The following is a 13,172-nucleotide window of genomic DNA, read 5'->3' as shown; positions in this document are numbered from 1 at the left end:
AAAGGGGCTTATACAAATGAGTGGCTTGAATAATTCAATCGGTCGCTGCATGTTACTTTGACAGGCACTTATGTGACGTGACAAGAGGATCAGTCTGGGCATTGAGTTATGGATCCCGAAAACAAGAAGTAAAGATAATTTTGCTGAACCATTATTCAACTTGCGACATCCTCCATTTCGCATCGATTCCAAAGACGATGCAACTGTTTGTTGAAAACACATAAGTCGACACCAGTGTCGGTTTTTAACCACCTGATATTTATTACTGATAGTTCATTTATCATTGTATCAACCTTCGAAGCGTCTTGAAACTGGAAAAACGGTATTTAGTATCATTAACTGACGAATCATCGTACCACCTTAAAATAAATGAGTTTTTTTTAACTTGTTTCAGAGTGCAGATACCCAATGTAAGGATAGCAAAATTTTAGAATACCACTCTTACCTTGATAAGTATTCATATGAAGAAGTTTTATAAAACACTTAATATATGGTCATTTTTGGAAGAAGATTTAACATACTGAAACCGACTTAATCACACAACGGCAGTAGGCTTTCATCACAGATGGGAGATCCAATGTCCTTAATAATAATTAGTAATAGTAATGACTGCTCAGAGTTCAATTTATTGCCAGAACGCTGAGCTTCACAGCCGCCTTCTATATGTTCGTTGCCACTCTGTATTGCCATCATGCGCCTCGAAAGTGAAAGACTTAAACTTTGCCTGAACTTTCCTGAATGAAACTTTTAACCATTCTTTTACCAAATCAACAATAAAATTCGAGGGTCACCGTGAAAAGTTTGGAATTAGCGAAACAAATTACCCAACATTTTGCGATATTTATATTTCAAAATGGCCGCCATTCCTATTTTAACTCTATGGGGGAAAATAACGTTTTGGATTTTCGAAAAACTTAGCCGGCGAAATTTTCTCTTTCTGTAAGCCCCCACAAGTCACGGTGGTAGATCAGAAAAGAATTGTAGAAATTTTAGAGTCCGACTATCTGTCCCCGAGACGCGTTCTGCCTTAACAGTCATCAACAAAAATGAAACCCTTCCTTCGACTTTGGCGTATGATGTGACCGATAATTCGATGATCAGACAGGGTCAATCTTCTGGTTCGGTTTTACACACATGTCAAGGTTTGACACCGTTCATAACGTACCTTGCCATTTCCCCGAAAGACGTGTTCAATTTTTCCACCTCATCTCTGAATTTATTAGGGAGGAGGTCGAATCCTCTTCGAGACGCCTCCTTGTCTACGACGCCGTCAAAATACGGTCTGACGAATGTGTGCACCGTGTAGTGTTCTTTCCACCACGGGAAGTGACCTTCGAACGTCAGGAGGGCGCTCATCTGATGAAAAGTCGTTTCCTCAACGTGGATTAATTCCGGGAACTGAATCGCCAGAGCGTTGGGAAACTGGATTGAGTCACAAGCCCAGCATTGCCCGTTGTACACTTCATACGCTCTGTGGTATACTTTTAAAAATATTGAGTCTTTACTGGCCATAATCACCCCGTTGTTCATATAGTCCGGATTTAGAGGCTGTTCCCTCCCCATAACGAAATCGTAATGACGTAATGGCTCCAACGATCTCACAACGATGACGTCATTGTCCAAGTAGACTCCTCCGTACTTCAGAAGGATTTGTAATCTCGCGAGATCGGAGCGATGGAACCTATTTGAATGCTCCAATTTCGGCTTCTGTGTTATGACCACTTCTAGCACGTCGATTGTGTCTTTAAGAATTTGCCAATATCTTCCAATGGGTTCATTGTTCGTGTGAAACAATATTTTCTCCGCCTTCATCACCGTGTGTGTACTAAGAATAGAAATGAACTGATCAAAGCGAAGAGGCTGAGGGTCGTAGAACCAGACGAAGTGGGCGATGTTTGGAATAAGAGCTTTATCGTGGCGTTCGGGTTCCCGTCTGTTTGTTGTTCTATCTTTTTGGCATACTGGAAGTAAGTCTTCATCATTTGAGGCATTGAACCTTTTACCGCCGTACAGAATATCTTTCAACACCTTGACACACTCTCTCGATACGTAGATCTCGTCCTCAGCAGACGACATGACGTCATCACGGTGCGCGACATTCAGCAAAGGTGTTGTTTTCTCCGTCATTATGGCGGGAAAAGTTCTAGTGGTTGGGTCGACGTCATACTGTGAACGGTTGGTGTTCATGTCGTGCAGTCTAATGAAGGCTTCGTAATATACACCCGTTGCGAACACTGTTGTTAAAATGACGGCGCACAACATACGCTGACGGATGCTTAACGATCGAGAAGGCATCGCCATTATGACAGTCCCACCTGTTAGAGCTGTTCCGTCATTTCGTTGCAGGAAACCTGTATGTAAAGTACAAATTAAAAATATATTTATAAACATTTATCATTATTAGTGTAAGAGAAATAGAAAGAGTAAATTTGCATATTATCATAACATTTAAACATTTAAACATTTAATGCAGTTTCTAGGTTACATACATAAATACGTACATACATACATACATACATACATACATACATACATACATACATACATACATACATACATACATACATACATACATACATACATACATACATACATACATACATACATACATACATACATACATACATACATACATACATACATACATACATACATACATACATACATACATACATACATACATACATACATACATACATACATACATACATACATACATACACAGTATCCGATGCTTATGTAATAATACGTCTCAACCATATTAATGAGAAAAAGAGAATCAGAAAAGTTATTCTCTCCTGAAGATTGACGCACGAATCTTAAGAAATAGCCAGATCTTACTTTGTAGTTGAAGTAATTTGTTATTGTTTTCTCTCTCTCCGTCTCTCCCCTCCTCTCTCCCTTTCTTCTATCTCTCTCCCTCCCCTCCTGTCGCTCCCCTTCTCCTCTATCTCTCTCTTCTCTCTCTCCTCTCTCTCCACAAATATACAGCATACATATGCACACACGACGCAGACAGAGATTCTCGATTTGCTTGAAAACAAAAGCTACAAAAAGGTAATTGGAAATATTTGGGATAAAAGGATATTGTAGTAATATTCAGTAAATTTAAGCTCATCTACTGTTCTGTTTTTGCAATTCACATGTTTTTAAGGATAATCTGTAATATTGTAACTTTCAGCTATAGGGTACCCGACACTTTTGATAAATTTGCACAATAAATAGATTTCTACCATTTCATAATGACAGATCCTATTGTTTTCTTTGAAATTGTCATTATTGTTTTGTCCATTCCCCAAGTTTTGGTAATTTGAGAAAATAGAGGGTCATGTCCAAGGTGGCCCTGAAAAATAGAGGGTCATGTCCAATGTGGCCCTGAAAAATAGAGGGTCATGTCCAAGGTGGCCTTGAAAAATAGAGGGTCATGTTCAAGGTGGCCTTGAAAAATAGAGGGTCATGTTCAAGGTGGCCTTGAAAAATAGAGGGTCATGTCCAAGGTGGCCCTGAAAAATAGAGGGTCATGTTCAAGGTGGCCTTGAAAAATAGAGGGTCATGTCCAAGGTGGCCTTGAAAAACAGAGGGTCATGTTCAAGGTGGCCTTGAAAATATAAGGTAGTGTTGTTATGAACAATTTTTAGACATTTTCAACTTTTCAATTTCAAAATATCTTTTTAATACAAATATTTCACCAGCTACTTGAACTCCTTGTATTTCTTAAGTAGATAAAATAAAAAATACAATTTTAACTATTTTACTTTGCCTTATTGAGGTACTAACTTCAAAAGTATGAAATACCTTAGTTTCCTGAACATCTACCACACAATGAAATGACAGTTTGGCAAAATAGGAGAGTTTACAATGTACTATCAGCAGTCAAACAAAGTAGTGATTATAACTGTTCGAAAAATCGCAATTTGACAACCGTGATATATCAAAAACAGGTAAAGGATGAAAATTTGTGAGATTCAAAACATTCTGCAGAATTATATGATAAGTACAGTTTGCAAATTTTTGTTTATTTCACTGTACTTACATTTGCAAAAAAAGTAAATTTGACTATATTTAGTAAAAAGCAGTTAATTAACTTTGTTGCCATGTAGATTGAACAAAATAAGAAACTCTGTAGCAACAAATTATGGTCAGGTGCCGTATTTTTCAATAATTTTTGACAAACTTTTCAAAATCCTATAAACCCAAAATATTTCCAATCGTGTTTGAAAACAAAAGCTACATTAAAAGTAAATTACAATATTTCTGAACAACAGATAACCGCACATTATGATATTTATTACGACGAAGCAGAAGATAGCACACTTACGCATTGAAATCTGCCCAATCAGGATTCAGTAACATCGTGTATAAAGACAGCTTCATAATAATAAAAAAATTATACTCTCTTATATTGAATATGGCAGAAACAGCTGTTACTATCATAACTGTATTATAACTGTTCGTCTAAGTCGTCATATAAAAGGTCATGGATAGGCATACACACATATGATACCAACACATGATACAATGATTATAAGTAGTATTTATTAGTAGATGTGATATCTATATATTTGTTTATCATATTGGATCCGGGTCTCCAAACATTAATTTTAAACAACGAACAGTGAAAGCAAAATTACTGCAGAATTACAGATATTACATATACAGTAGGTAGAAAGAAATTTAGAATTTGAAAATTAAACAGTGGCTTTATTTTATAAGAGATAATACTGCTATCATTCGAATACGGTGGGGATTGTTGTCAACTTGACTATGGTGATGAAGATAACAATGATGATATCGACTATAATGATGATAACGATTATGATATTGATGATGATTATGATATAAGCATATTTGTTATAAATATTGCTATTGTTGTAATTTATGTTTTTATTATCACCATTGTTATTAACACAATGCATATAGACAGAAGTACCAAACACGAACAAACTGTTAAAATGGCATTAACAACATGTGATGCATATAACTCCTTTGAGAATAAAAACTGACAAATTTTGAGATAACCTATCTTATATCTTCAAGTTTTCCTGACAGTGTAGAAATATGCTCACTGCAGCGAGATGCAGATTTTTTGAACCCATGAGATGTAGTCGACGAGCTGTTACCGTTTACCAAAATATTAAATGCATATTCTACAAAAGCGGCGTCACTGCATGATAAATATTTCTGAAGATTGTGATTTGTTCTCACTGAATCAAGGGTTGAAATCTCTGGTTACTCAATAAACTAGTTTTTAAACGACATTAAGGACTGTTCTTGAAATAATTTAGTGGCCGAACAAATCAACGTACAAATCAAATCTAAAATACGTTTACTTTCTATAATGGTAGACGTTCAATTGTGACGTAACAATTTGTGAAATATTTCCCCAGGTATGATATGTTACCGTACAAAATCAATAACACGAACGAGAAAGGACTATTTCAGACTAGTTGTATTTTCGTAGGGTGTCCTTACCTTCGCTTAGTCCTTACTTTCGCTCGATGATTGGACTTCAACATGTTGAACAGACTCGGCAAGATGACTACAGGGTTTATGTCGTCACGCCTACAGCGCAATGCACTGTGGGTATGCTTCACCACATTACATCTGTTGACATGTTTGCAGTCAATACAGTCAATGTAACCACTGCGTTTACATTGCACACCATATTTAGTATGTCTTTATGGAATATCCCATGATTCAAAAAAGATAACGACTGCGTAATGTCAATTTCAAAATCGACATATTCTACGATCACGTGATTTGTGAGCAGGCAGAAAATCAGCGCCACGTTTGATCTCAATCAAAGACACATGAAACTTCTGGTACATCAATTGATCATTCAACTCATAGACACCGGTGTCTGTGTCGCGCATAAACCTTGAAACACAAACAAGTTTGTCTGTGATTGAAATCAAGACCTACAACGTGAGGATGTGATTACGATAATCTACCACTTCAAAGTGATTAGAAGTGAAACACAACAACTCATGATAAATTGTCACCTTTGAACTATGTAACAAGCTCGTCACCTGTGTCAGTCAGGCGACATTCAATCATAATAAAATCTGTCTGCTCACAAATCCAAATAAGTGCAGCTGTTTGTGACACTTTGGTTCTAACAAATCTAAACATTTGTACTCTTACTCAGCATGACGTGCTTTGTGGCATATAATTTCATACGGGCGTCATGAAAAGGTTAACTTATTTCACCTTGTGTGGCCTGGTGGATTTTGTCAGACATTATTCGTTTTTGAGTACAATTATACTCTCAACAGATATTTGAAGCTTTCACTTTAGAAATTCAAACATCTACGGTTTATGGCATTTTACAAAACCTCGAACATCTTCGACAAATTGTCTATTCTTTGGTAAGCATTAGCCGTCAGCTGAGTTTTACATGTCCGATTCTTACCATTAAGTAGCGTAATTTTCACACATTTTTACAAGTTTGTTGCGTGCTTTCTTTATATGTTTCTTTACTGTTAAGAAAACGCTGTCGGGGAGTGAACTGTAAGATGTGATTTGATGTTTTTTTATTTATTTATTTATTTATTTACACTTTTACTGAGCGGGCCGAGTTACTGAAATAGTAATTTTCATCGGGGCTCATACAATTTTCGAAAAAAGGAAAAAAATACATCTGTCAATACAAGAAAGCAAAAGTATACTAAAGGGGAACATTTCTTTTAACATATTCTTTCAGTTTACATTTGAATGTGTACAGACTAGTCAATTTTTCACTTCACTCGGTAATGAATTCCAAACTTTCGTGGCACGGAAATGAAAACTACGTTGTCCAGTGCCTAAAACACATCTTGGTACATGACAATTCTCACGTGCAGTAGAGCGTGTAAAATAATCATGAACATTACTTTGTGGAGTAAATAAATTAGATAAATATTGTGGAGCATAACCATTCATACATTTGAAACTTAAAAGTGCCATGAAATAAAAAATTCTCTGTCTAATCGACATAACGTTGAATGTAGAAAATAAAGCATCTGAGGGAAAATCAATTGACAACTCAAAAAGTGTGCGTAACGCCCGTTTTTGAAGAGTATAAACTTTGTCAAGATTAGTTGCCGTTGCATTACCCCAAACAACACAACAATAATCTAAAGTACTCTGTATGAGACCATGATATAAGATAATACGACTATCAAAAGGGATATATCGACGTAATCTGCGCAGTAAACCAATTCGTTGACTAAGTTTTTTGCATAAATTACCTATATGGACGTTCCATGATAACGTTTCATCAAGTGTTACCCTAAAATTCCACCACATTGTACTTGAGGAATAAAGTGTCAGCAACCTGTACAGATAATGAACTGTGAGTTTCATTCAGACGACTGCGCTTAGAATGGGTTGTAATCAGAAGGCATTTCGATTTCCTGGCATTAATTCGCATATGATTCGTAGTAATCCAATTTGAAATAGGAGTGATATCTTTTCGTATTGCATCGTTAACATCACTAATGCATTTACCCTTTGCTAACATTGTTTGGTCATCTGCATACATATGTAAAGTAGAAGAATCAACGAATAAAGACATGTCGTTCATAAAAATCATGAATAAAAGAGGGCCTAAAATTGAGCCTTGTGGAACGCCTACTGTAACATCATGTCTAACAGAAATACTACCCATGTAGTCAACAACTTGCTGGCGATTTGCCAGATAAGAGTTAAACCAGTTAACAGTACATTCAGACAATCCGTACAAAGATAGCTTTTTCAATAAAAGGTCATGATCAATAAGGTCAAAGGCCTGGACAAGTCAAGTAGAATCACGCCATTAAGAAACCCATTATCAATATTTTTCAAAATTTCATCAGTTAAACGGATTAATGCCGTTTGACAGGAGTAGTTCTTTCTGAAACCAGATTGCGTGTCAAAAAGCAAATTAGCAGTAGAAAAGTACCCAACAATGCATTGTGGACATGTCTTTCCAGTATTTTGAAAGGGCAGGCAAGATAGAAATAGGACGATAGTTTAACATGTCACAAATATTGCCTGTCCCTTTATAAAGGGGAACAACCCTTGCACACTTAAAAACATTTGGAAAAGTACAATGCTGTAGACTCATATTGAACATGTGAGTGAGACGATTTGAATTACTGAAGCACCAATTTTTAAAAGCTTGTGATTGACATTATCAATACCTGTAGATTTCGCTTGCAACAATGACAAATAAACAAAATCGCATGTAATAGGAGGAATCTTAAAAGTGGGTAAATCAACCAATACACCATGAACAAAGTTTTGTAATCTTTCAAGATTCACAGAATCAATGAGATTGTCTGTATTCTGAGTTAGGCCAACAAAATGACTATTAAGGTTGTGTGGATGGAAAACCAGAAATGTTGGGATAGACAAGAAGAGATATATCTTAGCAGTCAGAAACAAACATTGATCGATTGATCGATTGATCGACCAATCAATCAATCAATCAATCAATCAATCAAACAAACACAAACAAACAAACAAACAATTAATCAATCGACAGACCAATAAGTTTGCAACATAGTATCGTTCGCTCTTTACCCAAATTTAACATTCACTATTTTGAACTTGCTATCGCAAATGTTGTGTATTTCTGCTGATTAACAGAAGAGGGCGCTCTGATATAAAGACTTGTCACGCCAGTAAAAGTCCCATTCTGTGGTCGTCGTTGGCAGCCATGATGCCGTTTTCAAAATCTCTGCGTTGTGTTTTTTATATAGTAAATATTTCGCCCTCTTACCTCAATTTATGGCACGCCATACCTATGCATTATGATATCCCTTTATGTCTAATATGTCAACAATTGTAAGTGGGTTTTTGCTGTGTTCGTTCAATGAAAAATGTTTCCTTTGTTTTGCGGTTTATGATTAATCAGTCAACTTATTTATTTATTTATTCATTTCTTATTCATTTATTTATTTCATAACCTCCTTAGCCATAAGGTAACCTTGATAACACTTTCATTTAAAAAAGAACGTACTGTTGATTTTTTAAAAGAATTTTAAACTATATAATAATTATAATATAGACACAGATTATGATGTATGAATCATATGACAAGTAATAAGATTTATATCTGACATTATCAAAATTGTCAACAATATATGTTAAAAAGTACAAAATACTGAAGTATACGTACCATTTGACTGAGAGAGAGAGAGAGAGAGAGAGAGAGAGAGAGAGAGAGAGAGAGAGAGAGAGAGAGAGAGAGAATGACGTATAGTCTCGGTAGATAGTGTTATGTATTTAGTAGTCTTTTTGACATATATTTAATAATTTCAGATATAAATTATATCAGCTGCAGAATGATTCATATGTCATAGAAATTTGACAAATTGTAACACTTTGAAAGCTGAAGAAACGGTATGATTAGCTTGTGTGCCCCATCTGTTTTACACAGCCCCATCAACCATTGTGAGATCTATTATATCAAACGCGCGCCTTGCTGTCGTTCAAATTTGCTTTCGGCGGCGACTGGTGTACTGGTACACATAAACGTCTGCCTCTTCGCGAAGAATGTCAATAATTAGATGTAAGAAATATTTATTGAATAAACGGTCGTGGAGACACCGGGCACTGCAGACAAGCACGTACAGGGGTTAAACTCAGGCTGTGGACGGGGGTTGCCAGGGAGAAATGTGGATACAGTATCACTCGAGCGATGTGTGCATATTTTTCTGTCGCCTTTGACACGTTACATGCCAGATTTGGAAGTTAGTGATGGGAAGTTAAAACTGCCGAGAAGGGACAACATTGCAGTTACTGTCATTTACTGCTGTTTACTCACTTTGTTTTTAACAATGCGAAGAATAGTTGGTCTGCTCAGCTACATATTTTCTGCTGTCAGATGCAAGCCACCTTTTCAAAACACGAGTTTGAAAACATTTTAAAAAATTCCGCTTCGAAATACCTATGGCCCTGGACAAATAACAATATCATTTACACAGGTCATTCTGAAGCAGGCAGCAGTTAGTTTGAAATAACAGAAAGATCAACATGTCGGAATTTGCATACCTTCGCACAGGATTTATTAATTGCCAATCTTTGGTTCGGAATTTTCCATTTCAGCTGCTGTATGATTCATATGTCATAATCTGCGTGTCTATTAGGATGTTTACAAGTTCTTTTAATTTGACAAATTGTAACACATTGAAAGATGAAAAAACGGTATGATTAGCTTGTGTGCTCCATTGTTCTTCTGTTTTACACAGCACCGTCAACTATTGTGAGATCTATTATATCAAACGCGCGCCTTGCTGTCGTTTAAATTTGCTGTCGGCGGCGACTGGTGTACTGGTACACATTAAAGTTCTATTAGCTGTATCTTCTTGCGATTTTTCCGTTAGTTTTGATTGAAATGATCACTGGCTCATGTTGAATAGCCTGTCAAATAACAGAGAATCGCATATTATTCGGAAACATTACGTGCCCTACAACTAAATAACACGTGATTTTACAACGAAAATTTCAATTTTTGTCCAGACAGAAATACAAACTCTGTTGACACGCGGATTGCAACGTAGGCATTCTTCTGCACCTGCGCGAGCCATTTACAGCGATTTCAAAATAAATATTCATTACTTATGCCCTGTACTTACGTCGTAGTCCATTGTCCGAGCACGTTGCGTAGCCAGATGTCTGGCAATCCACGACGCAAAGTTGTTTTGATCCCGCAATAAACGTGAACTTGTACATCTGGCGTGATCGCGGCGTCAACATTATCTGCGTTCTCCCCATTACGCTGAGCATGCCAGACGTCAACAAACGAGCTCGAAAATTGAATAAGAAGGTATTCTGAAAATGTCAAATACTGAGGAAAAATGCGCAAATATTCAAAATAAACAGGTTAACTGACTGGTCAGCTATAAAAAACAATGAAATGTTTATGATCAAAAGTTTTTGAGATGCGCACATTTTAACAAATACAGAAATTATTAACATTATAAATATAAGACCAAACTATTTTTTCAGGATGGGACAGGTTGGAAGTGAGGGGTAAGAGACAAAGGAACTCCTATTGCTGTATGTGGATGCAGCCAAACCATTTCATTTACAGCATACTTATTCACTGTGTTGTGTTCAAGTTCCATATTGTACTGACTGTCATACAAGGATAGCATAAGCAAATCAAATCAATTAGAAAGGATCAATGCTGTTGTTTGGATTTTGCTGAACATGGCTGATTTAATATTTCGCCCTATATATTTGGTATCCAGCAAAGGCATATTTTGATGTAAAGTCAAAATTAACACTACATTGCTGACAATATATGTTATCGTTTCTGCATGAACTTTTCTTTTTTAAATTATAGTATAGTAGTACTTCGAACAGATTAACAATTATCGTGATGTCAACCCATAATTTTACATCATAAAGACTGTAATTCTGCCAATTTTTTTTTATTTTCAGTCATTTTATAAATTTTGCACTGCCCAAGATATTTGAACAAATTACAATGTGTTGAATTTGTAAACTCAAAGAATAAAATTCCTTTGGTCACAGATTAAATTATTTTTGAAAAGAATTTACTCTTAAACACTTTTAGCATATATTCTTTACACGGTCATGTATTTCAAGAAAATATGCCTATTAAAAACAGTAATTTCTTCACTTTCAATTTTTTTTTAATACTATGACAAATATCAGCCATGAGGTTTTACAAACAAAAGACCAGATAAGCGTTTTTCATCATTTCCACAGGACTCTTTGGAAAATCCATTAAAAACAATTAAAAGTGACTTAAAATGATCACTTGGTATACATTTAATTTACAGATACCAGGTTGTGTATTTCACATGCACTCAGGTCAGTAGGGAAGTGAGTCATTACTATTTTGGACTGTTAATTCTTATTTCTGAATTATTTAACTTTTTTCCACATTGAACTATCTATAGGCAGTTTATACTGTAGCTTAGAATTTTTTTGATTGATGTATTTAATCATCTTTTGGGGTCTTTGGGTCCATATCCCACCTCATGCCCCTACATCATCAACTATTTGGGCACAGTCCCTCATATGAAATTGTACCACTTTCTAAAAGTGACTAATAAGCCCGTTGAGGCTTGGTGTAATGTCACTAGTCACTATAATAAATATCTATCTATCTATCTATCTATCTACCAACAACTCCATGCCAACAACCAATTACCTGACCTGGCCACACATTAGAGACGGTACAGCGTCATTGACGGTATTTTTTTTTTATTTTTGACCGCCCGCCCTGCCCGAGTATTCCTCTGGAGATGAGAAACAAAAATTAAAAAAAAATAGAAAATAAAAAAAATATTGTAAAAATAATGAAGTAGATTTATATTTCCGAAAATGTAACCTTCTATAATTCGCACTGGGTCAAAAGTCAGTTTTTGGATAAATTTTAAGATAGACCACTGATCTTACGATAAAAACCAATATCAGAGTCTCTCCATTGTCTGTAGAATCGTCCTGTAATAAAGATATCGCGCAATCTCACCAAAAGAACAGTTCAAATGTTTCATATCCTCTCTAAAGATTTCTGGACTCAGATTTATTCTACTCATCGCTTCCTTTTTATCTTTCGACCTTGTTAAGTACTGCCGTAAATAGGTGTGTACGGTGTAGTAATCTTTCCACCAATCAAAACGCCCCCTGGATGTATGGAACGAGTCTCTCTTCTACGTGAATCAACTCTGGAAAGTGAATGGCTAACGCATTGGGGAACTTAATTGAGTCACATGACCAACATTTTCCGTAGTATAATTGATAGCCACAATAAAAAACCTCTAGAAATATCGAAGTCTGACTAGCCATCATAACCCCGTTGTTCATGAACTCCGGGTGTAAAGGCTGTTCCCTGCCCATGACAAAATCGTATCATGCACTCTGCCCCTAGCACAGGACAAAAGCTATTTAAGGTAACGAGAATTCAATTAGAACCAAATAATGATTTACAAAGACTTATGACGAGACAACAGTAACAAAGTTTGAATAAACGCGAAAATAAAACTCAACAGTTGTCTTGAAAATTGTCAAGTCAAAAGTCTGACACATTTCATGCATATACCTTGTAGAGACTAGGGTCTATGCTCATGTTACCCATTGTCACCTTATCAGGTGACCAGGCAAAATAGGCTACAGACACAAGTATTTTGCATGGACGTTGCCCCCACACTGACCTGGAACGGTTTCACCAC

The 13,172-nt window shown here is 36.0% G+C and overlaps 1 protein-coding gene across 3 annotated transcripts; it reads right to left on the bottom strand.

Annotated features, from left to right (window-relative positions):
- Positions 1 to 237: 237 nt before the first annotated feature.
- LOC139125662 (uncharacterized) lies at positions 238 to 5,962 on the bottom strand. 3 transcript variants are annotated; one of them, XR_011550327.1, is made up of 3 exons: positions 5,473 to 5,585; positions 818 to 2,351; positions 238 to 756 (listed from the first exon to the last, which is right to left on the bottom strand). XR_011550327.1 is itself a non-coding variant. In XM_070691761.1 (2 exons), exon 2 carries the CDS (start codon positions 2,299 to 2,301, stop codon positions 1,138 to 1,140), a length of 1,164 nt encoding a protein of 387 aa, XP_070547862.1. In that variant the 5' UTR covers positions 2,302 to 2,351; positions 5,473 to 5,962; the 3' UTR covers positions 238 to 1,137. The 3 variants fall into 3 exon arrangements, 2 of the variants coding, with proteins under 2 accessions (XP_070547862.1, XP_070547863.1); XM_070691761.1 differs by having other exon boundaries at positions 238 to 2,351; positions 5,473 to 5,962; XM_070691762.1 differs by lacking the exon at positions 5,473 to 5,585 and adding an exon at positions 2,842 to 3,046 and having other exon boundaries at positions 238 to 2,351.
- Positions 5,963 to 13,172: the final 7,210 nt, after the last annotated feature.

This window comes from Ptychodera flava (assembly GCF_041260155.1).
Source record: "Ptychodera flava strain L36383 chromosome 3 unlocalized genomic scaffold, AS_Pfla_20210202 Scaffold_25__1_contigs__length_14229661_pilon, whole genome shotgun sequence".
NCBI lineage: Eukaryota > Metazoa > Hemichordata > Enteropneusta > Ptychoderidae > Ptychodera > Ptychodera flava.
The sequence above is the reverse complement of the archived record's forward strand: the minus strand, read 5'-3'. Positions and strand labels throughout refer to the sequence as shown.

What these genes read in the sequence shown, in the direction of transcription:
- LOC139125662 (XM_070691761.1), bottom strand. Translation starts at nt 2,301, where the DNA reads ATGGCGATGCCTTCTCGATCGTTAAGCATCCGTCAGCGTATGTTGTGC.